Here is a 25,394-nt window from a genome sequence, read left to right as displayed (position 1 = left end):
CAAACATTTATTAGTGAGCTCATCCTCAGCTCTGCTCTCAGGCTCAGTGATGCTCAGGCAGTTATTTGTGGTTAGCCAGCCTGTCTTCAGTGTCTGTCACATGTGGGTGCAGAACTGAGACTGTAGGCCGAGACCACTCAGACAGACAGGGACGAGGTTAAATGTCAAACGTTCATGATAATTAACCCTTTAACGGACACACGCAGCTTCATCACATGTCATGTCACCTCGAGGTGAATCCAGATCACATGACTGCATCAGTACTATGATTAACATGGTAACCATTATACAGCTCAGTGTGCTTCACCTGTGACAGAGATTCAAATACACTAAATGACTAATAACAACGTTTCAGAGCAGACACACACACACACACACACACACACACACACACACACACACACACAGCAGAGAAAGATTTAAACTTTCTAACAGGATGTAACGGGTGCCCCTTATTTATCTGCGGAGAAAAGCTTCTGAACAGGAAGCTAACAGGGAGCTCCAGTGGCTCTTCTTGCAGAACTGCAACACACACACAGACACACACACACACACACACACACACACACACTCAGAGTAGGCGTGAAGCTGAGACTGAAACTTACACTGAAAACCCCAAACAGCACAACTGTCATTAATCAACTACAAGTCAAACAAATGTAGAAACACATATGTTCCCAAAGTATGTGCACACGTGTGCACTGACACTTACACACCTACACACACACCTACACACTCCTACACACACACCGACACACTCCTACACACACTCCTACACACAGTGATCCAGATCTGTGTTTTGCTGTTTAATCGTGTGAAAGTTCTTCATCATTAAAATCTTCGAGTTGTTTCTGTGTGTTGATCCTCACATGCACAGGAACACACACACTATACACACAAAAGAAACCCCCCTAACTGTGTGTGTGTGTCTCACATGCACACACACCCAACAGGAAACAGAATTGGATTATACAAATGAGCTGAGAAAAAAAAGGTTGAGAGGAAGGTGTGAGAGAGGGAGGGAGGGAGGATCGATAGCAGGCTGAGAAACAGAAACAGGAAGGTGTGTGTGTGCGTGTGTGTGTGTGTGTGTGTGTGTGTGTGTGTGTGTGTGTGTGTGAGACAGCAGCTGAACGACACAAGTCAGAGAGACAAAGAGAGCGAGCGTGTTTCCTCAGCAGCTCACGTCCTCTCAGAGCTGATCAGGTTTTGTAGCCTGTAGATGTAGATGCCACCGAGTGTGTGAGTGTGTGTGTGTGTGTGTGACAGTGTGTGTGACATGCCTGAGGAGGATTATTAGTAACACAAACATCACAATGGATTTCCAGCACCGGGCAGCTCTGGATATCTCCACCAGGAACCCTCAGGATGATTTTGAGGTCCTGCTGAGAGTCGGAGGAGGAACCTACGGAGAAGTTTACAAGGTGAGAAACTTCAGCTGCTCCAGCTCAGCGCCGAGCGCCACTGATCTCAGATCAGAGTTTTACTGACAGCAGAACGTCTTTGAGTTTGTGACAAAGCTAAAAATCCCTTCTTTTTTAATAACAAACACTTTTATTCCAGATAGAAATGTAAATTCTGAGTGTGAAGGCTCCGTTTGTCAGCTCAGTTATCTGAGTCCTGTCAGCCCACATTAAACACTCTATGATTAGATATTCGCTTTCTCGCTGCTGATTAGATGTGTCGTGCTCGCAGGGAACGTCTTGATGAGTTTATAAGGAAATAAAGGTGTGACTGATTTTAGTTTCATTGGTCGATGGCAGTCAACTTGAGTGCAGGCTGGAGCTCTGCTGGAGGAAGTGGTTTACAAGAAGTGAAAGTCTTCTTGTAAATAGCTGAAAGCTTTTTTTGATGATTTTACTCTGAAAGAGAAGTTGATTTAAACTCTGAGTTATGATCGGACAGACTTCAGCACAGTGTGTGAGACTTTCTGAGAGATTCAGCTTCAGACGTGTTTTTACTCTTGACCCTGATGACAGATTTTCTAAAGTGATTTTATTTTTTCTTCTTCTTAATATTTCGTCTTTTATCACAGGTCAGGTTTGTTTGTCTCAAATATGATGATGAACATTTAAATATGAGTCACTGATCAGGTTAACACGACTTTTATAAACAAGAAAACAAGCTGATGTGTCTGAATGTTGAAGGAAAACTGGCTTCAGAACAAAATCTTATTATTTATATGTATTTTCTACACACACACACACACAGACATATTTTTATATTTACAATAAATCAAGATAACTTTTGCATGTTTCACCACAGAATGAGTTCCTCATTGCTGCACAAACATCCTTTGTTCAGGATGAACTTAAACTTTATCATTTATACAAACCACAGAAAATTCATAGAGCACAACAAAGTAGTTAATAAATGAATGAACAAATAAAATATTAATAAAGTAAATAATGAAACAAACGATTCAAAGTAATTGTTGGGACATTGTGCTAATAGTTGGATCAGTAGGACAGTCATGGCTGATCGATCAGAAACTTCTTCAGCTTCTTGAACGTGACATTAAACGTTACCGCCTGACATTTTGTTAAACATCGTGACTCCCAACCCAGAAGACGCTGATAGAGGCCGGATCATTTCTGAAAGCAGAATCCATCCCCATCCTCATGTATGGAGGCCTCTCGGTCCAAAGTTCGATGATGTTGTAGAGATGAAACGGACGAACATGTTGCTGGTGGATGTTGTTGCTTTTATATTCTGAGGTTTCGAGGTATGAAACCGGTTCTGAAACGTCTGCCACCTCCTCGACGGGACAGCCGCCGGACAGGACACAACGGAATTTAGTTTGTAGAGCTGGACGTGTAAAAAAAAAAACAGAAACATTTTCTTTGTTTCTTTATTAGTTCTTCTTTCAGCAGAAGATTTATGAACAACGAGGCTTCGCCACATTAAGACTTAAGACTGTTTATCATCACATGGTTCAGATTCAGAGTTCCACATCATTTCTTTTAAATATGTAAGATTTTATTCCAGGTTTCTTTAATCCCATCGTTCCTCACACAGTATGTGGACGGTCTGCAGAGCAAACATCAGTTAAACTTGAATTTTACAAACGTGTTGCAGCATCCAGAGCTGCAGAGACACGATGAACAAAAGTTCATCTCCTGTTTTTCTGTCACTGTGCTCTTCATTATAACTTCTCAACCTCTTCTGGCTCATGACGGTTTCCAGGACCCGACATGATGAAACCCTGAGCAGCAGCTGTACAGATGTGTGACACAGACGGTTTTATATTGCAAACGATGACGTGTTTTATTCCTGTTGAATGTTTTCCTCATTAAACGTAATCAAAGAATAATCCTGTGATGAGAAACCTTGAAATGCTGAGTTAGCCGTCAGTGGTGCCTTCATGTTAAACTGAATATTTTCAGGATTCTTTGGTACTTTCCACAAAGTCAGTCACCTGAAGAACTTGTGTGGAAAAGTGAAGTAAGTTGTTAAACTCATCAGAGTGGGCTGTTTCCTTCTTTCCTGTGCAGTAGCATCAGCATCAGCATTCCCCTCTCAGTGAATCATCTGTCAGCTTCGCCGCTCGTCTCTGATGGACGTTTAAAATCAGATCATTCGCTTTCAGAGTTCAGCAACAGTTCACTGTGACAGACTGTGGGAGTCAGAGCCCATCGATGGACACGACCTTCATCGAGAGCTTTTATTTACCCAGACAGACACACAAATACTTCAGAGCTGCTTTAGCGGACGTCTCATTGACATGTCGTACTGTGTGAGCTTCATCATTGTGTTTTAGCTACGACTGAGAAGACTTACAAACCAGGCAGAGACTTGTCTGAATGTTTTTATGATCTGATGTAAGCTGACGTCATTAACACCAGCCTGTGATGGTAAAGATGGCAGCCGCCATTCAAGATGCTGTGACACAATATTAATCTTGTCATCGTACAAAAAATGCACTCCAGTCTTTGCAGCGGTGTTAATGCGGACGCTGTTTTTAAGTAGAACAGCCTGACACGGCTCATTCATTGGACGATACAGGTGATCGCTAATCATTTATGATCAAATCTGATTCATTCTCTAAAAGGTTTTAATTAGTGTTGATTCACTGTTTTTGTGCAGTAATTAAAACTCTCAGAGATGAATAGTCTGCAGACGTTTGCTCTATATTACCCACAAACAACAAGCTGATGTAGATTTGTAACTGGAGGTCAGTGTTTTTCTCTGCTGTTGCTATGCGACCTCACTAAACTTTAGAAATATTCAAAATAAAAGATTTATAGTGGCTTCAGGATTCAGTTTGTGTTCGTGATTTACCCTGGAGTGTGTGTCTGCATCTGTGAAGCTCAGGCTTCAAACCGTCATGTAACAATGCTCTTAAATCTAACTGAACCATCAGATTACAGTGGAGAGCACGCTTCCTCTAACCAGGTCAGTAGACCCTGCAGTTCTGTTTAACACAAAGAGATTTTCATAGATGTCCTCCCTTCACATTTGGACACACACACACACACACACACACACACACACACACACACAAACTCATTCACACACACACAAATAAAAGGCCTACTTTCTCACTGCTGCTGAATGTGCAAAAGTGTTGCATTTGCAACACGCAGCCAAACACACGTGTGTATGCAAGTGTGCAAGAGAGAGAGGTGTGTGTGTGTGTGTGTGTGTGTGTGTGTGTGTGTGTGTGTGTGTGATTGATGACCATGATAGCAATGACTTCACTAAGACCAAATGTACATTGAAATGTATAACAGTACATCAGCATGAGTTTAGGACTCAGTGGCATGCAGCGCTGCAGTGCTTCACCCTCTCCTTCCTCACACGAAGGACAAACTGTGGTGGCTTTATCTAGGGCCAGTGTTTCATGTGTCCATTCTGGGCTACTGTAGAAATGTGCCAGTTCAGAATGGTGGACCAGTGGCGTCGTAAATATAAACGTCTCATTCTAAGGTAACAAAAACATAATTACTCTTATTTAATATTATAAATCTGACACACCTGACCACCTTTAAGTCTCAGAATAAGATATTCAAATATCAAACAGCTCCTTTGTCAGGACCAGCCAGAGGAGTGGACACAGATACAGATCAGTGCGAAGGATGTGGCGATGGCTCTGGATGAGTCACATTTGTGTAACAACTGACTGCAGCGTTTTTGTTCACGTGTTTTCTTTGTAACCTGTCAGTCGAGTTTCTTTGTATTCTGGTGTCACGCATCATGATCAGCTGTGTTCCCAGGAAAGAGCTACTGTATAAATATTAATGAATCAATAGTGTGTCACACACACACACACACACATTTATGTTGTGTATACAGTAGCAGCAGTGAGAGCCTCAGCTGACTCATGAAAGTCTCAAATAACATGAGAAAGTGTAAACGACAGAAAACAGAGAAACTGAAGGAACTGGACATTGGGTGTGTTCTGACAGTGTGAAAGAATTATCATGAAGCCAAACAACATTTCTGTCTGCTGAGGTATCACACACACACACACACACACACACACACACACACACACACACACACACACACACATGTCTCTTTCAAACTTCCTCTCTCTACCTGTCCACCACTGTGCTGTAAATAGTAACTGGTTTTACTTGTTGGGTGATGACAGAGTGAACGTGCTGTGGAAGCTGTAGTAAAGACTGTTCCTGTTATTAAACGAGGTTTATCATGTCCAGTAATTAATACTGCTGATGCATGTGGAAAACACTTCCCTGTGTTTTCACATAAGGAAGTGTTTTTCTTCCAAAATAAATCACCCCACCTGTTAATGAATAATCTGAATGAAAGGAAAGTGTATAGACAATCTTTTTATAGTGTGTATTATATATAGTAACTTGTAACACCTGCTCCCTGCAGCCGGATGACATGAGCATGTTCGTGAGTCTGACAGTGCTAACATGTTAACATTCAACATAACAACAACATAACAACAACATAACAACATGTTCAGTTATTACAGTAGACCTTACGATTTATTCCAGAGCTGACATGAATCTGAATCAGTTTCCATCCAACAGTTGTTGAGACATTTCAGTCCAAACTACAGTCAGTGTGAGTGTGTGAGCAGAGTCATCCTCTGGGCACAATGAATCTAAATCTGATAATTCATCCAAACGCTGCCAAAAACAGACTCATGGAATCTATTTAAATCTGCTCATCAGGAGCTGTTTATGTCATTAGTATGAAGTCTGACATTCATTGATGATTTTATTCATTGTCCTTCTGCTGCTTTCATCCCATTGCTTTATGTTTGTATGATTCGTCTTGATTCAGGGTCAAAGGAGCCTCATTGTAGGGAGCGTTTGAAGAAGTGTAAAAGGTCGTGACCCTGTGTATCTCATCACAGTTACTCATGGTAACGCCTTCACTAAGATAAAAATATCCACTAAATGTCAAATGTGTAGTAGAAGATGAATCTGACTTGACCTGGTGCACTGTTACTTCTCTGAGCCGGACTTGAGTCTGACACAGTTTTCTTACAAACTCAACAAAGTCTCTGTTGACTCACACTGTAAATGAGTCAAGTGTTCCTTCCTGTGTGTAATATTAAGTATGAATGTCTGTTTTTGATGCTTCAGCTGTATAAAATGTGTGTGACAGATCTTTGGAGCGGGCTTGGTTTAGTTTGGATTCAGAACTGACGGAGCTCTCTGCAGCTCTGCATCTGATCATGTCAGGACTTTCCTCCTTACAGTACAGGCCCGACGCTCCTTGTCAGATGTGGCTTGTGCTACTGAACTGCAGTAGGAGTTGCTCTTCAGTATGGTGCAGCTCTAGTTTCAGACCTGTAGCCTCACAGAATCTGCGGGCTGCACCTGGTGTGTGTGCAACCTCAGAAGCAAAATGAAGAAGTGAGATAAATGAGCTGTGAACTACATGCAGGAGCAGCCTGCAGAGCCAAGCTAACTGTGTCAGGTTTCTGCTGAAACAGTGTGGTTATGTGTGTGTTTGTGTGTGTTTCTGTCTGTCTGTGTGAGTGTGTGTGTGTCTCTGTGTGTATGTGTGTGTACATTTGTGTTTTACAATGAAATGTGCTTAAATTTTGGTTGCTCTTGATTTATTATTAACCCAAAAAAGAGGAAGAGAGATCATCCATGATGCAGAGAACATCAAACAAATTACAATCATCAGCGCATAACTGTGTGTGTGTGTGTGTGTGTGTGTGTGTGTGTGTGTGTTCTTTATTTATACGTTTTCTAAATGACTCACATTCAAATGAGACAATAAATAATGAATTTAATCTGTTTATTAACAGCTATGAACGCATCATGAATTGGATGTGACTGAACTTTAGCTAAATACAGACCTGTGTGAAAACTTTAACAAAGAAAAAACACCAGGTCAGCATCATAAACCTAATCGTCAAGCCTGCATGCTGTCATCTTAAACACAGCAGGATCCGAGGGTTCATGTGCAGACTGCTCAGCAGGTCCGACTGCTGCGATGCTCCCTCAGGAAGCTTCAGCCCGTTCAGAGCTCAGCTGCAGGAGATACAGAAAAGTAAATCCGTGTCACGATCTCTGCACCGGCCTCCAGTGCGTCACTAGATTACTAATACTAATACAGCACTGCTGCTTTGTAGCTTTGGGTTTGAATCCCTTAAGTGGTTAGGACCACATCGCTAATCATACAGTATGAATGTTCTCTGCCTGTCATGTCACAGCAGTGTGTGAGCTGAACTGAGGAGCAGCATCATAGACCACAACTTTAAATCCACCTTAAAAACAACATACAATTCATGTTTGACTGATGTGATATTAAATAAAATGAATTAAATCGTCTTTTACACAACGTCCTCCAACAACAACAACAACAAGTGAGTGGTTGGAAATGTGTTGTTTGTTCCTGTGTTGGTGGTTAGGAGGTGGGTTTTAGATGCAGGCTGGTATTGAGGTTAAGAATTAGAATTATGTTCAGTAGGTTTGGGTTAGGGTTGAATTATATTATTATTATTACAGATCAATGGTGGGGTCAAGAGTTCAGTGTATGACTGATATTTAGAAATGATGAATGTGTCATGTGGTTGTAGAACGGGTGCAGTATACACTGTAACATGTGCTGATGTCAGACTTTATCTGTGACCTTTAACATCACGGGTCAAATCTCTGCCCTTTAATGTTAAAGGAAGCGGGCAGGGTCCACTTCTTCATTCCTTTTTGTTTCTGTTGTTCGCAGATCAAACTTTTTGCTTTCACCGCCTTTAAAGAAAAAAAAAACTATCATGATGCTGGTTATTGTTTTATGTGAGCTGTGTGATCACAGAGACCCCTCCCCTCCCCTCCCCTCCCCGCGCCCTTCATGATGGAAACGTTGTGGACGGCTTCCGCTGTGACGTCCATTTCGAGTGTGTGTGTGTTTAGTTGTTTACTGATCACTTGTCAGACATATTTCCCCTCAGTGACCTCTCTGATGTCACACACACTGACACACTAACACACACACAGTCTCCTTCGATTCGAGTGGTTTTCCATTGTCATTGTTGCTTTCATTGTTACCTCACTTTCAGTCACTAAGTGCTTTTGTTTGTCACGACTGTCCTCCACATGTGAGTGCAGACACAGTCTGCTGCTTCCAGGAAGATCTCCACCTGCTTTGTGGCCTCAGTTTGTATTCAGTGCAGGTTCATGTAATCTGCTCTCTATCGATAAACCAAACTTTCTGGGAAAGACGTTTTGCGTAACAAAAATGAGTCTTGACACTAAATTACTGAGTAATTAAGTAAATGGAGCATCTAGCAGTTACCGTAGATCAGCCACTTTATTTTCTCAGTTGTTGTTGGACACCAGGCCAGAGTTAGGACAGGGTCATTTCCTCAGCTGAGCAGAATCAGGTGGGATGCTGATGTTGCCGGTTGTTTCTAGATGGTAACGTTAGATTTGTTGTTTCTGCGTGGAACAGTTTTCTTTTTTTATATTCAACCCAAACCTTGATCCTTTCCTGACCCCAACCATGAAGTTATGTGCATAAACCTGACCAACGAGCAACTGAAGTCAGCCTCCACTCTCCTGTGTGACCCATTCATCCACCACAAACTCTTCTTTATGTGGATTTACTTTTAATATCACTTTAATTTTCTCTGGAACTCACTCATTTTTCAAAACAACACATTTACTCTTGATTTTTTTCCCCCTGGCTGCTTTGATTGGCCGAGCTGACATTAGATCAGTTATTATTGCAGTCTGGTCTTGTTTTTGTGTTTAGCTCCCGTGGCACTTGAAGTTTGATGGCCATTGTTTAGAGATATCCACATTTATAAAACTCAACAGCCTCTCCAGGAACAATGTCTCAATTCTTCTGTATAATGGACAGAGCTCATTGTTTTCAAAAGGCTTTTTAACAGTAGTTCCCGTGAACTGCTCACAGTGAGGTCAGTGCACTGACCTGAATAACAGGGTCATTGTTTCAGGAGGAACACGTCGCTGTTCAGTTGTTAAATTTCAGTTTTCAGATCACTTTGTGGACGGTTAGCTTTGGTCATAGTTAGATAAGAACGCGCTCGCTGAAAATAAAAATGTGTTCATGTCATAAATGTAGGCCGGTTGTTTATGACCATCCTCCACTGTGACCACACACCCCGACTTTCCATTGTGCCATTTCAATGTTGAACTCAGAGGTGTCGGAAGAACACAGACCACCGCCAACATTAAAATATCTCCACGTGCGAGATAGCGTTAGCTTCCATCACAGTATTATTTTCCGACACGAGGACAGCGGTGCTTCGACAGCGGAGGTGGCCGCTGCCTTCCCTCTGTGTTTTTCTCTTTTAATCAGCATCTTAATACGTGCTGATGTTAAAATGCTGAGGATGGCATGCTCATTTCATGAAATATGTGACAGCAGACTTGTTTTGTTATGGCAGTGCAGTGACATCAGACACATGACTGAGAACACACTTCATGTAGCATTCATCTGTCCCATGCTGCTGGGTAGTGGATGCTGGTGAGGTGTCACTCTTGATAATATCAGGTGCTTTGGACAAAATTATTCATCAAATATCTTCTATCTATGTATTCTTCTATCTGTGTTATGATTTCAAAAGTCTTCTCTGAGGAAGTGGAGTTTCCGTTGTCACTGTACTATCTGCCCCGCTGTCTCTGACCGACTACACTTATGACTGAGGTCTGTTTCAGGACTGACACAATGTGAATGGGTATTTCCTCTCAGGGAAGTGGGCCGACCTGCAGTACAACATTCTGGTACATTTGTGAAGTCATCTCCTCTCATTCAGCCTTTGCACCTTTCATTTTGTCTCCATCTTTGTGTTTCCTTACAGACCACCTGTCAAACAGACAGCGTGGGTGGGGGCTCACATTTTCTGATGACCTTCGACTTACTGTATTGTCTTTGTTTGCTGAGTGACTGTCAGTCAGGCTGCTCAAGCTCACTACCAGATCCTTGTTATACTCATAAAGACATATTAATGACAACAACCTTTTGTAAACTGGAAGTCGTATTTATCAGAGTTACAGTAAGTTACCTCAGCCTCTGCTTGAGAGTGATACATGTATAATGTGACTCAACTTGACTCAAATAAATGAGACGAATGAACAGAAAGCTACAGAGACAGTGGACAATAAAGCAACAGTTACCATAGCAATGGGCTGCAAACTCTCTGAAGCTGAATCTGTCTTTACATCTGAGACTTTAAACTCAACTGTCGCCTCACTGCAGACAGAAAATATAATGTTCACATTCAGAGGTGGGTAAAATAATACTAAGCTAAAATAAATGTACTTCGATTACAGTGTGGCCTGCCTGACGCTGCTGAGCTCATCCCGAGAGATGAACTTTTAAATGAACATATGTCTATAAATATTTATAAATATATATTTACTTGCATATTTCGGTAGTTGTTTGCCTGCAGATTTTATGTTTAGTGTAATGTGTCTTCTCTCGGCTCTTTACTGTATCCTCCTTGTAAAAAAGACTTTTAATGACAACATCTGGATAAAAGTATAAAACAGCCAGTGTAGCCTCAATGTTTAGATGAACTGTGTGTGTGTATATGTGTGTGTGTGTGTGTGTGTGTGTTTTATTATGTAGCTGCATTGCAGGACAGTTTGAGTTACTTATACGATCAGCTTCCTGCAACAGAAAATCAGCTTGAAGCCATTTCTAAAGTATTTCTATGTAAATGAATTGATGCTTTTAAATAGTGTGAATAAACTGAGAGGAGTGACACCTTTCTCAGTATTCACACTTCTAAAGGTCATCAAGTGTGTGTGTGCATGTAAATACATGTTGTATGTGTGTGTGCGTGTGTTTTAGCGTGAGCACCCGTGCATGTATTTCTGAGACTTTAATGCCATAGAGCGGGCTGTGTTTTGCACTTCACTGATCTAGACAGTAAATATGCAAATGAGGCTCTGCCAGCACTCAAACACATTTACAAAGCACTGTCATCACCTGCACTGTAAAAAATAATAACCTGTGTTTTTTTTCTCTGTTCAGGCACGAAACAAGCAGAATGGAGAGCTGGCAGCCATCAAGGTCATCAAGATGGAGCCAGGTAAGAATTTTTATTATAAGTATTTTTTTATTATAAGACACTAAAATGTGCCCTGAAAGATTTTCTACCTCTGCCCAGGACAAAGATAATAAAAGCAAGTTTCCAGCCTGTGATCCAGCTTCATCTGGTGAATGTGCCTAAACTTGTTTTTAATTACTAGCTCCCGTACTCATTATGATTCCATTATGGGAGCTTTCAACCAAACATTACACTGCAGTAAGAGCTAAGAGGCCGAGCTGAGCAGAGAGAGAGAGTCTCATAAATCATACAAATCAAAGCCGTTAACATTAGACTGCACAAATAACCAAAGTAAACATGCAACTGCATTCAATTATACCTCCAACAGTTTGATAGCACAGATCATTTCCCACAACTGTTGTGTAACCAGTACTGTAATTAGTCTGAATTTTTAAAATAAGGATAATATAATTCAGTGTTTCAGCTTATTATTAAAGCTGCACTATGGGGAATGGAAGTAATATTCCTTTGCGTGTATACTTTATCAGATAGCAGATTTATTCTGTAACTATTATACAAATAGTTAATGCCACAGTCAAAAACTGCAGTCTGAAATAAGGCATACGCTGAACGTACGGCTTATAATGTGAAAATAACAATCAAAACAAAACCAATTCATTACACCTCATGTTTTACTTTGAAAGGCAACATTAAACCATAAAACAACAGAAACATAATTTTAACCTCTGGTGTCTGACACAGTCAAATTACAGAGCTCCTAAAGTCCAGAGAGGTGATATTTTTTATCTTATGCAGACAAAATAATTATCTTAAATAAAATATCACCTTTTCAGACTTTAGGTGCTCTGTAAGAAATGGAAACTTTTTATTTGAACCCTTTAAACCCCACTGAGGGAGTCACACCATGGAGACAAACATGGATTCAAACAACAGAACTTTATTTTAAGTTGTTTGGTCTAAATATAATAAATAATAAATAATAAAAGTCAAAAGATTGGATGTTAAGTGCTCTCACACTATCCATTCCACCTTCATTTGGATGTTCAGTATATGTTATAGTATAAGTATATATATATTAGTATTAATAACTGTCCTAAAAGGGAAAAGAGAGAGTGTACAGTTAAACATTTCTTCTTCTGTTTTATGATTTGCTGTTTCAGGGATGTTTATATCAGGTGAACAGCACATGATATAACAGCTGAATGAGAATCTGTCAGTGTTTATGGTGACAGGTGTTTATGGTGGAGAACATACAGAGCACATTTATCTGTTTATTATTAATATTAAGAGGAAATGGTTTACATTTTACCACTTGCTGAGACCAAAGTTGCTAAACACAGTTTCTAAACTTCAACTAATATTCACTATAGGCTCATCGATAATGTCCCTTTCTTTTGGAAAGTTTCTTGGCTTTAAGAAATGGAAACTGAAACTGAGTCTGGTATTGTGCAGTAGTGTGTTCCTGCTGTCTACGCCTGTGCTGTGTGTAAAGTGGTGCTAATAATAAATATGTCTCCGGTCTCTCCGTCTCATTCCACAGAGGATGATTTTTCTATCATCCAGCAGGAAATCGTCATAGTAAAGAGCTGCAAACATCCCAACATAGTGGCATATTATGGCAGCTACATACGGTAAGCCGCCTGTGTCTCCTGTCTCTTAGATACATACTCTGTTAGATACAGTTGTTAACTTCTCTCTTCAATCTGCAGATCCAATAAACTGTGGATCTGTATGGAGTTCTGTGGAGGAGGCTCCCTGCAGGATGTCTACCATGGTGAGACCATGTGTGGCTAATGTTTGAAGAACCTACCATGAGGAAACTGTCTTCATTGGTTTATAGTTTTTAATCATCTAATTAATTACAACAAAACAAAAATAACAAATATAAACCAAGAGCTCGTCAGTGCTTCCAACATGGTCCTCCAAACAGACACGTAGAGTATAACACTTTAAATTGTTAAAGAAAAAGCACTTAACTAACTAACTAAGTAGAAAGTAATAGAAGTTTTTAGAAAGATAAAATGTCAGTAAATGTTTTCATATCCAAATCTACAAAGCTCTCCTTTAATCCTCTGTTTAATGATTTCTAAATTTGAGGCTTTAACACCAGTTATAAAATATTCAGTCCTCAGTACTGACATGCTAAACAACATGCAAAGCATCCTGTAAAACGATCAGTACAAATGTTACTGTTTAATGAACTTTGATTGCTTAATTTGCCCTTTTCCCGTCATGACTCTGCTTCTGAATCATTAATAATAAACTGTGTTCCACAGTGACCGGTCCTCTGTCCGAGCCACAGATTGCCTACATCTGCAGAGAGATGTTACAGGTAAAGTCACGCTGCTTACTTCCTCATAATTAACTGCTCATAATGTGAAACAGTGTTGACAAATACGCTCTTCTGTTTGTGAGCAGGGTCTGGATTACCTGCATGCACAGAAGAAAATCCACAGAGACATCAAGGTGAACATGTCTGACAGTGATGTGACACTTGTACTTTTGTGTTTACTTGCATTACCTGCAGTTTGCTCTTGCATTTATCTGTTGTGAAGCACTTTAGATGAAACTTTAAGATTACTGTTGAATCAGGGTCAGTGCAGTGGCTTCAGCAGCAGCAGAGAGTACAATGTAAACAGGCTGTGTTGAAGATTAGGGTTTGACCCGTATCTGTTCCTGAAGAATAAAATACTCTGTATATTTGTCACTGAACCAGCTGATAGACAGAAGTTTAAAACTGAAGCTTACTGATGCAGCAGAAAATTAGCAGGTAATTAAGAGAAGACACTGTAAATATTCCCGTCGAATGAACTTTTAGATTAAGCACATTTCTGACTTCCGTCCTGTGTGGGTTCAGTAAAGATCACTGAGTGGGTAAAGAGGAGTCTTTGGATGATAAGATGTTTTTCTGTGGTTGTGTCTGTGTTGATGTTTGTCTCTGCCTCTTTTGCCTCAGGGTGCCAACATCCTCCTCAACGATCAGGGCGAGGTCAAGCTGGGTAGGTGGATGTATGCACTATCTGCTCTGCTCTGCTCTGCTCTGCTCTGCACCGGTGTGGTTAAAATGAGTCACTCAGCTGCAGGAGTGATGGCTCTGTTAACGCATCGCTGCTGCTTCGTTTGTACGTTATTTTAGCGCTGAATGAGCCTCTGCTGTGTTTCCACCGCCTGATAATTTATGTTGTGGTGGTCGGAATCCAACATTAAATATTCGGCTGCAAAACGTTTCATTCAGAAGCATAATTCTGCTTCTCTATTGATTTTCCTGTGAATACACCATTTTACTCAGAGATGAAGAATGCTACACAAGACCTGAGGGATATTAGGATTATATATAAGAGATATGAATATTATATATATATATATATATATATATAATATATATATATATATATATATATATATATATATATATATTCCCTCATGCATTCTGCACTCTGAAATAAATAGTATAAATACAAATTTAATTAATATTCATGGCCTTGATTTTAAAATGTTTACTGTCTCTCAAGACTCACAGAAATCTGTTTTGTAAGTTGCAACAGTGACGTAAGAAAATTAAGAATGAGTTATTGTGGTTATTGTTTATACTTTTGTTTCCTCTGTTGTGTAGCTGACTTTGGGATCTCAGCTCAGATCACAGCCACTCTGGCCCGGCGGATGTCCTTCATAGGGACGCCATATTGGTAAGGTCAAAACCCAGAAAAAAAAAATAATATATATATATATATATATATATATATATATATATATAATATATATATATATATATATATATATATATAATATTATATATATTATATATATATATATATATATAGGCTTCTCTTGGAAGCAGCTTTGACTAAAAGCTGGTTAAACACAGTGTCTGTAATATTAAAAATCACTTGTTGCTGTTCCCCTCCTGTCCTCAGGATGGCACCAGAGGTGGCAGCAGTGGAGCTTAAAGGCGGCTACAATGAACTCTGTGACATCTGGTCTGTGGGCATCACAGCCATAGAGCTGGCAGAGCTGCAGCCACCAATGTTTGATGTTCATCCACTGCGGTAAATGCACGCTGAAAGACAGTGTCTGAGCATGTGTACAGCTCTGCACGGACACAATATGATTAAAGATCCATGTTCAGTGATGGGTCAGGTTATGTTTCATATAAAACATGGACACAGTGTTTCCACCACCCACACATCTATGTTCATGCATGTCATCGCTGGTTTCCACACACAAAAACAAACTCCCCCTCCTGACTGTGATGACCTGAACTGTGGTTATGGTTCAGTGTGTGTTATACGACAGACAGGCCTGACTGTGGTCTACTGTGTTGTTTCCTGTAGGGTCCTGTTTCTCATGTCCAAGAGCGGCTACCAGCCTCCTAAACTGAAGGACAAGTCTAAATGGTAACTAACACTATCATACGTCACATTTAATCAGAGGAGTAAATGGTTCATACAATATCAGTCAAGCTGTTTCCATGTCCTGTCTGCAGGTCCTCCATGTTTTATAACTTTGTAAAAGCCATGTTGGTGAGGAACCCGAAGAAGAGACCCAGCGCCTCCAAGATGCTCTCAGTCAGTACTGCTCACATGCACTCCTGTTCAGGTTCATACAGTGTCAGTTCAGTCGAGTTTAGAAAGACTGTAAGAGATATTAGAGGTTTAAAACTTAAAGGAGCTTTAACTGAGATGAGCCGCTCATATTGATGAACCTACAGACAATTATTGCGGAAATCTGCAGGTCTTCCTCAGATTTACAGAGCGTTACTGTTTGTGATTCACTCTCACTGCTTTCATAGTGTTGTGTTTAGCTGCAAGAGGCAAAACCTGAAGGCCCTGCACACTACCCGCTCAAACAACAGAGAGTCACAGTTGGAGAACATAATGGAGCATTTAAACAGAGCTGAGAGAGTGAATATTGGACTGTTTGTTAATAACTTAAACATAATTAAACTAATAAGGTGATGATATGTCAATGTTGTGTTCACAGCTTGTTTCTTCTGCCCTCAAGTGGCCAGAAAATCAGTTACTGCAGGTTTAAAACAGTAAAATCTACTGACTGACTGACCAGTCTCAGTCTGGTTTGCACCTCAGTGTCTTCCTCGTGTAAACTTTGTCTTTATTTGAACTAGACTGAGCTGTACTGATTATATCTTTCTCTGTCCTTTGCTTCTTGTATTGCCTCCCTGCAGCACATGTTTTTGACCCAGCAGTGCCTGAATCAGGAGCTGACCCTGGACCTGCTGGAGAAGTATCGAAATCCTGATAAACTGAAGACCCACATGATGACAGAGGATGATGAGATGGAGGTATGGCCTAAAACTAAGCAGAAGGTTTGCATATGTCTCTCTTAATTATGGATTATTTCAAGTCTTAATATAAGTCTACAAGTTTAAAAATGATTTGATGTCTAATCTCTTTCTTATCTTTTTATTTGAGGTGGTGGTGCCTGGATCTTTAAAGAGGATTCAGTCTATCAACAAACACAACCAGGCGGAGCGGACAAACTCCGACATAAGCTGTAAGAAAACACACGCACTCTTGAACTATTATGAATGTTGTCAAATTGAATAAAATAAAAAAAACATCTATGCTTTCATAACATGTGCAGTACATCAGGGTAATCAAAAATAACACTAATAATTCAATCATGTTTCATATCAACATTTTTATTCTGACCGTTTAGTGATTCATGACAGCAAAACAGGAAATTTGATCTGATGAAGAAAATGTGCCATAATTCAGAAAAAGTAGACGGTATAGAATCTATAGTCACAGGAAATAAGAAAGTCTGTTTATAGAAACATGAACCGACACTAATAGTGTATTTATATCCGTTTAGAGAGAGAGGGTAATATTCCTATTCACCTGTGCCTACTCGCCTTAATGAATAATTTTCTAGGCCATTACTTCTGTTCTCAGCACTTCATCTTCATTTAAGCTGTCAGGAATACTGAAGATGTCTGAATATATTCCAGGCGTCGCATCATTTCACTCATCCAGCTTCTTGGCACATTTGTTTCATCCCCGTTCCTCTGTAGTTTGTGGCTGATCATATTGAAGTGTGTAACATTTTGGAAAATGACTGAAATGAGAATGTGCAAAGTGTCATTGTGTTAAATCTTTTTATTTGTGTCTGCTCAGTGGAACAGATCTATACCCGGAGGCCAATGAGGAAAGAGTCACCAAACGCAACGGTAAGCTAATCACTTGGTGGACGTACAGCACCTCATGCTGACAGACATGTACACATGTGGCTGAGCTGTCTCGACACTCCATTCTCTGACGTGAAGACAGACACAGGCCGTGTTTTACTGTTCTGATGAGGAAGATGGCACAAATTCACAGGAAGTGTCAAAAGTTACACAACAAAAATAGAACTAAGAAAATAAAACCTCCCAAAAAGAAAAATACATACGAGAGATGTGTTATTATAACCCTCCTTCTTATACATCTATTAATTTATCCTCATTGACCTTAACCTGTTTTATAAATATTGGTGTGTTTTTTTACAGTTATCACCTTCACTGGGATCAACCGGCAGTAGCAAGAGTCCAATGAGGTAACAGGATCACAGATCATCATCATCATCATCATCATCATCATCATCATCATCATCATCACATCATCATCATCATCATCATCATCATCATCATCATCATCATGATCTCTAACCTCTCTTCTTTCTTTCTGTCACAGGGATCAGGACACAGACTCAGACGATGACTATGATGATGTGGATATGTAAGAAAGCGTCACACAGTTTCAGTCCATGTGTAACAAAATAGCACAGCATGTGAATCATTCCATTGATTGCATTGACACTTTCTCTCTCTGCCTTTGGTCCACCTCAGCCCTACGATGCAAAACACCAGGTTAGCTGAATAAACACAAACTCACATCTGTATTAATGTATTTGCATCATTAACACTGCAGACTGAACCGACACTCTCTCTGCCAACAGCATCATCATGACAGCTGATGACATCCCACCTCCACTTCCTCCAAAGGTGATTACTGAGAACAGGGAACAAACAAATTAACCCATACATGTGTGTTTATTAAAGAAATGAGGCTGTGTATCTGATGCCAAAGCCATGTTAAAACAGTCTTTTCCTATTTAGAATACAGATCAGGACAGAAGACTGGAGTCAAAATAACATTTGCAGTGAGGGTCACAGGTTTAGCTTGTCCTAAATAAGCCCTGGGACACATCGAGCCTCTTCCTGGTCTGTCATTTGAAGAGCATTGGGAAGTTTAGCTCAACATGTCTTTATGTGTCTGTGTGTGCAGCCCAAAGCACGGACCAGCTCAGAGGAAAGCATGGCAGGAGAAGACGATCGGGCGAGGAAACCCTGCTCTCTGTACGCCCCCTCCCCTCTCATCAGGACCTCCAGTGGGACGCATGTCCGACCTACGCCACAGCCACGTTCCTCACGACACTCCGGTGAGCTGCCTCCCCTTTATATTGTACTCAAGAGGCAGGGCCATAATGCTGAAGGGTGAAACGTGAATGAACACAATATAGCAATGAAAATGTATTAGAGTGACCCTGATAAAGAAGATTGGATTCAAAGTATCAAGGTTTAAGTTGAATGTATTATTCTTGTACAAGAAGAAACGTTTCACAGTGCAACACACAGAAGGGGTTACAGAGAAAAGGCTCCTTGAGGAGCTCTAACTGTTGGTTCTCATACAATCGATAATTGGCTGTCCTGCAAACTGTTAACAGACAATCTGCATATATAGCATCAACTGTTTTTTTTTTAAATTCCCTTAATCAGCAGTCAGCATCCCCAATCTAAATGTCACCTCTCTGACCTGTCTCTGACCCTCGTTCTGTTCTGGGCTTCCTCCATTTATACACTGACCTGAGCTTTACCCTGTCAGCCAGAGCAACAAAGTCATATTAGAGAAGTGAAAACAGAACATGTGAGAAATAGAAACCGACGTACACATGGTGTGATTTAAAACATCTGAAACACAGTATCATTTTTATAACAAATAAGTATTTGCTTTTATACAATACATAGAAATCAAGAATGTGTTTTGCTAAACGGAAATATTCCAGACTAATTATCAGTCCAGAAAATAGACTACAGAACAAAGAAAATACATGTGTTTATTGTTTCTGTATGTGAATGAAGTGGAGATGGTATCACACAGTTTCTTCTCGTGTGTTCATGTGTGTGTGTGATCCAGACCCCATGTCCTTACCTGTCCAGTTGAATGAAAACCCAGCAGACCTCGTTCCTCCTGAGCTCCCCCCTAAAGGCATACGCAGACGGCAGACACCATCAAAGGTAGGACAGATGATAAAAAAGTCTCTAGAGCGCCTCTACACAACCTGCTGGAATATCAGGGAAATATCCCCAGATGACAGAAATTGTATTAAAATAAGAGAAAATAGAAGAAAGAAGAGATGAAATTCAGTTCAGGTGTAACCGGAATGAAATGTTCAGTTTATGATTAGGAGTCACAGAAGCTAATATTCAGCTGTAGATGATGTCTACAGCTGGATATCTTTCCATTTCCTTTTCAATTATCCACATCTTCTCTCCTTCACAATGTTCACGTGTTGATGGGCGACACACTCATCACAAGGTTTTCCTTTTTGTTCTCAGCACCATGCTGAGTGCGCCAGCCCCGTCATGAAGAAACCTCCTGTGAGTTTCTATCGCTTTGCCAGAAGTTCTTCTGGCTTCATATCAGCTGAGTGTCTGACATGTGCCGTGGTGTGGGTGTTTCACATGTGTACAGTGTTATGGGAACAGATAAATTCAAATTCCATATTCATTGAATTTAAAATTCAACAAGCCTTTTAATGTTCGCTTCCTGTGAGTACTGAGTAATAATTTTAATGCCAGTACTTGAATATGGAAATTGCTTGAAATGCCAACCCTAATATGTCATTCGGGTATCATCACGTACATCATGTAGTGGCTTAAAACAAAATGAAGGATTTAATGTCCTCTCTCTCTCTCTCTCTCTCTCTCCAGGTCTACTTTAAAAAGATCTTCCATGGCTGCCCTCTTAAAATAAACTGCTCCACGACCTGGGAAAACCCAGCTACCAAAGGTGATATCATTGAATAAAGTACACAATGAATTCACTCATGCTCTCTCACATCTTATCAGACTTCTGTTTTATCTGTCTGACCGGCTTGTGTGTCTTCTCTCTACCTCAGACCAGCATCTGATCCTGGGGGCAGAGGAAGGAATTTACACCCTGAACCTCAACGGCTCAGAGGCCACGATGGAGCTGGTAGGACCTTTATCTAATTAATACAGAGCTACATCAGTGTTTTACAAACTTTGTGTTTAGTTGTTGTTAAAGTTCCAGAGCAAAATATTGAAGATATTTTACTCAGCCAGCTTGATCAGAGGCTCGGAGCTCTGTTGCAACAAAAATCACTTGAAAAATGATTAAAGAGCTTTTGAAAGAGACACAGGAGCAGTGAATGAATGGATGTCTTCTCTTTTTCTTTCAGCTGTATCCTGGCAAGTGTACGTGGGTCTACACCATTAATAACGTGCTCATGTCTGTGTCAGGTAAATGAAAAGAGTTCAGTACCAAGAAAAATAACTAACTTGATGCTTGAATTCATCCTTTAAAAGTCTCTTTTTACCTCAGGGTCTTTCCTTAGACTTCCAGTCTATCAACAGTCGTCATTTTACTGATCAAAACCTGGATAAGAAGTCCATATGTATTCATTCAACATGTATGTACAGTGCATGTGGACACTTGATTGGGTGAAGGAAGCCACATGTTGTAAAATGTGGCGCACATCTGGAAATCAATCCACATGACACATGGGACTTGACGCGGGCTTCACACATTTTACCATGAAAATGTTCTGAAGCCACGCATCTCCATGTGCAAACCACATGTGTCCCACATGATTCCAGAGTCATTCTGCACACGTGACATTCATGTGGTTTTTCTGTGACCTAATTTGGGGCTAAAACTGGGTGATTCAGTGGTTTGCATATTACATGGATTTTATACCAAGTCGTAGTTATGAATGTGAGTTGGTGTGTTTACCTGTGTCCACCCTGTGATGGCTGCAGCCCTCTGAGGCTCTCAACAAGATGAATAAAATTAACTTTCAAGCTGCGTCTGATTCTGTGATTACAGGTAAATCTTCACAGCTTCACTCCCATTCACTGAAAGAGTTGTATGAACAGGCTCGGAAAGACCAGAGGATGGTTGCCTTGCCGACTCACAGACTGTTACCAAGGTAACACTGGACTTTATGTTCTATCACTCTATGTCTCTTGTTTGGTTTGACAATTTTGTCCCAGAAAACCAAATCTGCCCATGACAGGTAATAACTATATGATCTATTTGGTCTTCAGGAAATGTGCGGTGACGTGTAAAATACCTGATACCAAAGGCTGCAAGACCTGCACAGCTGGTGAGACAGAATGCAAAAATAAATAATCCGTCATGTTTGATCACTAAATCATTAAAGCTGTGCATCCATTACCTGCACTGCCAAAGTGTGTGCATGTGTGGGAGTGTTAGACGCTCTCCTTTAAATGGCTTTTGGCATAGTTTGAAACTAAATTAGCTGCACGCTAATTTTAGATTTTGAACTACATTAAGAAAACAGAACAGTGGGATGAAGATGTCTGTACAGCAGACACTTCCACAGTGTTGATCAGTTAAGAAAGAAAACCAACTAAAACTTAAAGATTACGTATTGTGTCTTGTCTCCTGTAGCAAGTAACCTGCAGCGAGGCTGTGTGTTCCTGTGCTGTGGTCTGGAGTCTAGTGTAGTGCTGCTGCAGTGGTACGAGCCCATGCACAAGTTCATGCTCATTAAGGTATGTGTATTGTAAAAAAAAAAGAGTTCTGTACTCTGTATTTCACTACTTCAAGGCTTCTTCAATCAAGTCCAAAATATCTTTTCTGCAGGATGTATTTCACTACCATTACTGAGGATCACACTTCTTATGAGAAACTTAGCTAACAGCCAAACATCAAACGTGCAACAACTCAAGACAGCCATCTAATATTACTTCCAACAAATGTTTTGCTGCATCTTTTTATATTAAGAGGTCCTATCACTTTCTGTTGTAATCATGGGCGATTGCTCGGACTCCAGTGGGTTAAAAGTGAGCGAAAAGAAACATTATGTTATACTGTGATGGAGGAAAACTCTTGAATGTTGAAAATACAACAAAAATATATGTTGAGAGGATGTATAGTGTGTCGTCACGGCTCATCTTTGTGACTTATCTGTCTATTTTTACCATTTTTATTGGACTGTTAACACTGACAGAAGCTAATAAAATCACCGCTGGCAGGGAAATAAAGCATTTCATGGCCACCATTAAATTTATTTTAACCATAAAATCATTATGGTTTTGAGAATAGACTCATTGCTCCCACAAAGGTTGCAGGTTTAAGTGTCCTTGAACAAAACACTTAACCTGTCTGCTTTGTTTTCTGCTCGATGTGAGATGAAAAACCACAGCTAAAGACCCACAGACGTTTAAAAGGAGATTAAACTCTTCACTTACACCTTCCCTATTTCATGCTTGCAGAATTTTGATTTCCCCCTGCCTAACCCTGTGCGGGTGTTTGAGATGGTGATGGTGCCCCAGCAGGAGTACCCACTGGTGTGTATCGGAGTCTCTCGGGGGTCCAGCCCCAACCTGCCAGTCATTGTAGAATACATCAACCTCAACTCCAACACATCCTGGTTCACCAACTCCGGCCTGGGTAGGTTCATGCACATTATTACAACCATTACAAAGACTTCAGAATAAAAGGAGCTACAAACACAAAACTATGATCTGAATTACCAGAAGACTTTCTGCATTTTGACTCAGTTGTTTTTGTTGTTGATGGAGTTGTTGTTGTGTGTGTGTTCTTACAGAGAAACCCAGCCCAGACGTAGTTCAAGTAAACCAGTTGGACAGTAGCTCACTGCTCGTCCTCATAGAAAGTAAGTAACACACGTTTTATTTAACGTTGCTCATTACACAATTTCTCTGACATTATATAGAGATGCACATAACTACACAAATATGTGAACATTATTAACACTGAGAACACCATAGATGTTGCATGGATAATGTGTTGGGTTGCATTAGATTGTCCATGTGTTTATGTGAAAAGTCACATATTATGCAAAATGTTTTTCATGGCCCTGTTGTGTCCAGAGATGAACAAAATATGAACAAAGACCATCCTCTCCCTTTTTTCATGCTCCATCTATCAGGAAATGTTCCTGTGTGTGTGGTCCGATTGGCCTCATTTTATGGGGCATATTGCAGATTGTACCCACCCTGTTACAGCACAGAATATCATTGATTCATGATATCTATTATGGTATTACTGGGTCACATCCCTGCAGCAGCTTCTTGTACGAAGGTAGAAAATTTAAATTTTGCAAAACATCAACAGGCAGACCGAACGTCCAGGTTTTTAGGCTTTTGTTTCCAAGATCTCAAAAGTACAATACCGGAAAAAAAGACTTTCAGTTCTGCCCATGACTGTGTTGATATGAACTCTGCATTATGTTTTGTCCATGCTGTGTCTGCCTCCATATTTCCACGCTGATGTAATCAGTGGTATTCACACTCAGCTTCTCTCCTCCACAGGGTCGGTACATATAGTTGGTCTGGAGGGCGAGGTGAAGAGCAACAGGCCTCCACCACACGACACCACCTTCTCTCATGATATTGAGTCTATAGGTGAGAACATCCATTGTTAGTTCAGTGGGGGTTCATACTGTACACGATTAGAGCTCAGCACAAACTCTGTCTGTCTTTCTGTCCAGTGTATTTTGAGGACACGCTGCTGGCAGTGTGGCGTCACGGCTGGCAGAGAAGAAGACATGGTTTCAGTGAAGTGCTGGAAGAAACCACCGACCACAGGAAGATCTACAGGCTGGTGCAGACAGAGAAGTACGACATGTTTTCAGCTTGCTTAGATTCTCTGTTGATAAAATAGTTTCTGCAGGCTTGGATTTCCTCGTCTGTTCAGACTGTTTGTTGCTACTGCCAACTAATCAGCTCAGCTTCTGTTTGTTACAAACAATTTAGATCATTCTGTCTGTTTTACCATGACATGTTCACAGTTTTTAAAATAAGAATAAGACTTTCCAGCCCTGCTAGCAGCTCTGTGAGCTCTGTGTGCTTGACCTCCTCTGACCTCCCTGACCTTCTCACTGCAGGATGGCCATCTTGGAGACGCGTCAGACCGACGACCAGTCGGGGCTGTCCAACCTTTATGTCCTGGAAATTGCTGAGAACTACGTCATGCTAGCCTGAATCTCCTGTCTGCTGTCAAAGGGCATCATGGGAAACTCCCAACTCCACTTCTACATGAATGCCTCCACCCAGGACTTTAATCTGTCTTCATTAATTTCAACTGGATACGCCACAGTATTTTATTTTCTAATGGGACAAGAGGAGAAGGAAGGAAATGATGGAAGGACGTTGCAAATTCATACTGAAGATTGTTGTGTTGTAGCCTTTATCCCTCAGTCTTGGGGAGTGTGCTCTTATTTATGCTCATTTCTACTTGGTTTGTGAGATCCAGAACAATCTCCAGAATCCAGACAACTGAGAAAACCTGCACTGAAAGTGAAGGGGGGTCCTCCTCTTACACTAAAGGAGGATCTACTTTTTTCTGCCACAGTATTGTCTCACAGCAGCAGCAGCCGCCGCCTGCAGGGACTGAAATATATGCTGTGTGTTTTGTAACCTGAGTTTGTATGTCAGCGTTGGATCAAAGATACTGACTCCTGCCTGCCGTTACACTGTAATAAAGTTAATTACAACAAGATGAGGTGAAGTGTATTGACTGAGAGGAAATGGAGCAAATCGTTTAGTGTGTTTAGATGGCGTGAGTGTGTCCACCTCTTAATGTGTGAATGTGCTGCCTTGAGGAGACGATGTGTGATATCTGAA

General features: G+C 40.6%; 1 protein-coding gene across 1 annotated transcript; it reads left to right on the top strand.

Moving 5' to 3' along the window:
* The first annotated feature begins 1,105 nt into the window (after positions 1–1,105).
* Positions 1,106–25,269, top strand: map4k1 (mitogen-activated protein kinase kinase kinase kinase 1). The gene is made up of 32 exons (XM_019265580.2): positions 1,106–1,424; positions 11,440–11,497; positions 13,017–13,107; positions 13,186–13,250; positions 13,753–13,808; positions 13,895–13,942; positions 14,433–14,475; positions 15,090–15,162; positions 15,391–15,522; positions 15,808–15,870; positions 15,960–16,041; positions 16,659–16,775; positions 16,906–16,987; positions 17,611–17,663; positions 17,982–18,028; positions 18,166–18,210; positions 18,321–18,341; positions 18,431–18,476; positions 18,760–18,913; positions 19,669–19,769; positions 20,091–20,132; positions 20,466–20,544; positions 20,654–20,730; positions 20,957–21,017; positions 21,604–21,706; positions 21,825–21,883; positions 22,192–22,295; positions 23,019–23,196; positions 23,354–23,422; positions 24,081–24,173; positions 24,260–24,386; positions 24,656–25,269. Exons 1-32 carry the CDS (start codon positions 1,317–1,319, stop codon positions 24,750–24,752), a joined length of 2,574 nt encoding a protein of 857 aa, XP_019121125.1. The 5' UTR covers positions 1,106–1,316; the 3' UTR covers positions 24,753–25,269.
* The last annotated feature ends 125 nt before the right edge of the window (positions 25,270–25,394 follow it).

This window comes from Larimichthys crocea, chromosome VII (genome assembly GCF_000972845.2).
Source record: "Larimichthys crocea isolate SSNF chromosome VII, L_crocea_2.0, whole genome shotgun sequence".
Taxonomy (NCBI): Eukaryota; Metazoa; Chordata; class Actinopteri; family Sciaenidae; genus Larimichthys; species Larimichthys crocea.
Note: the sequence above shows the minus strand (reverse complement) of the source record. Positions and strands in the feature narration are given on the sequence as shown.

Bases quoted from the DNA above. Each gene is read 5' to 3' on its own strand.
- map4k1 (XM_019265580.2), top strand. From the start codon at position 1,317: ATGGATTTCCAGCACCGGGCAGCTCTGGATATCTCCACCAGGAACCCT. The intron at 21,018-21,603 runs GTAAATGAAAAG...CTGTGATTACAG, and splicing joins CGTGCTCATGTCTGTGTCAG to GTAAATCTTCACAGCTTCAC. The intron at 23,197-23,353 runs GTAGGTTCATGC...GTGTTCTTACAG, and splicing joins GTTCACCAACTCCGGCCTGG to AGAAACCCAGCCCAGACGTA.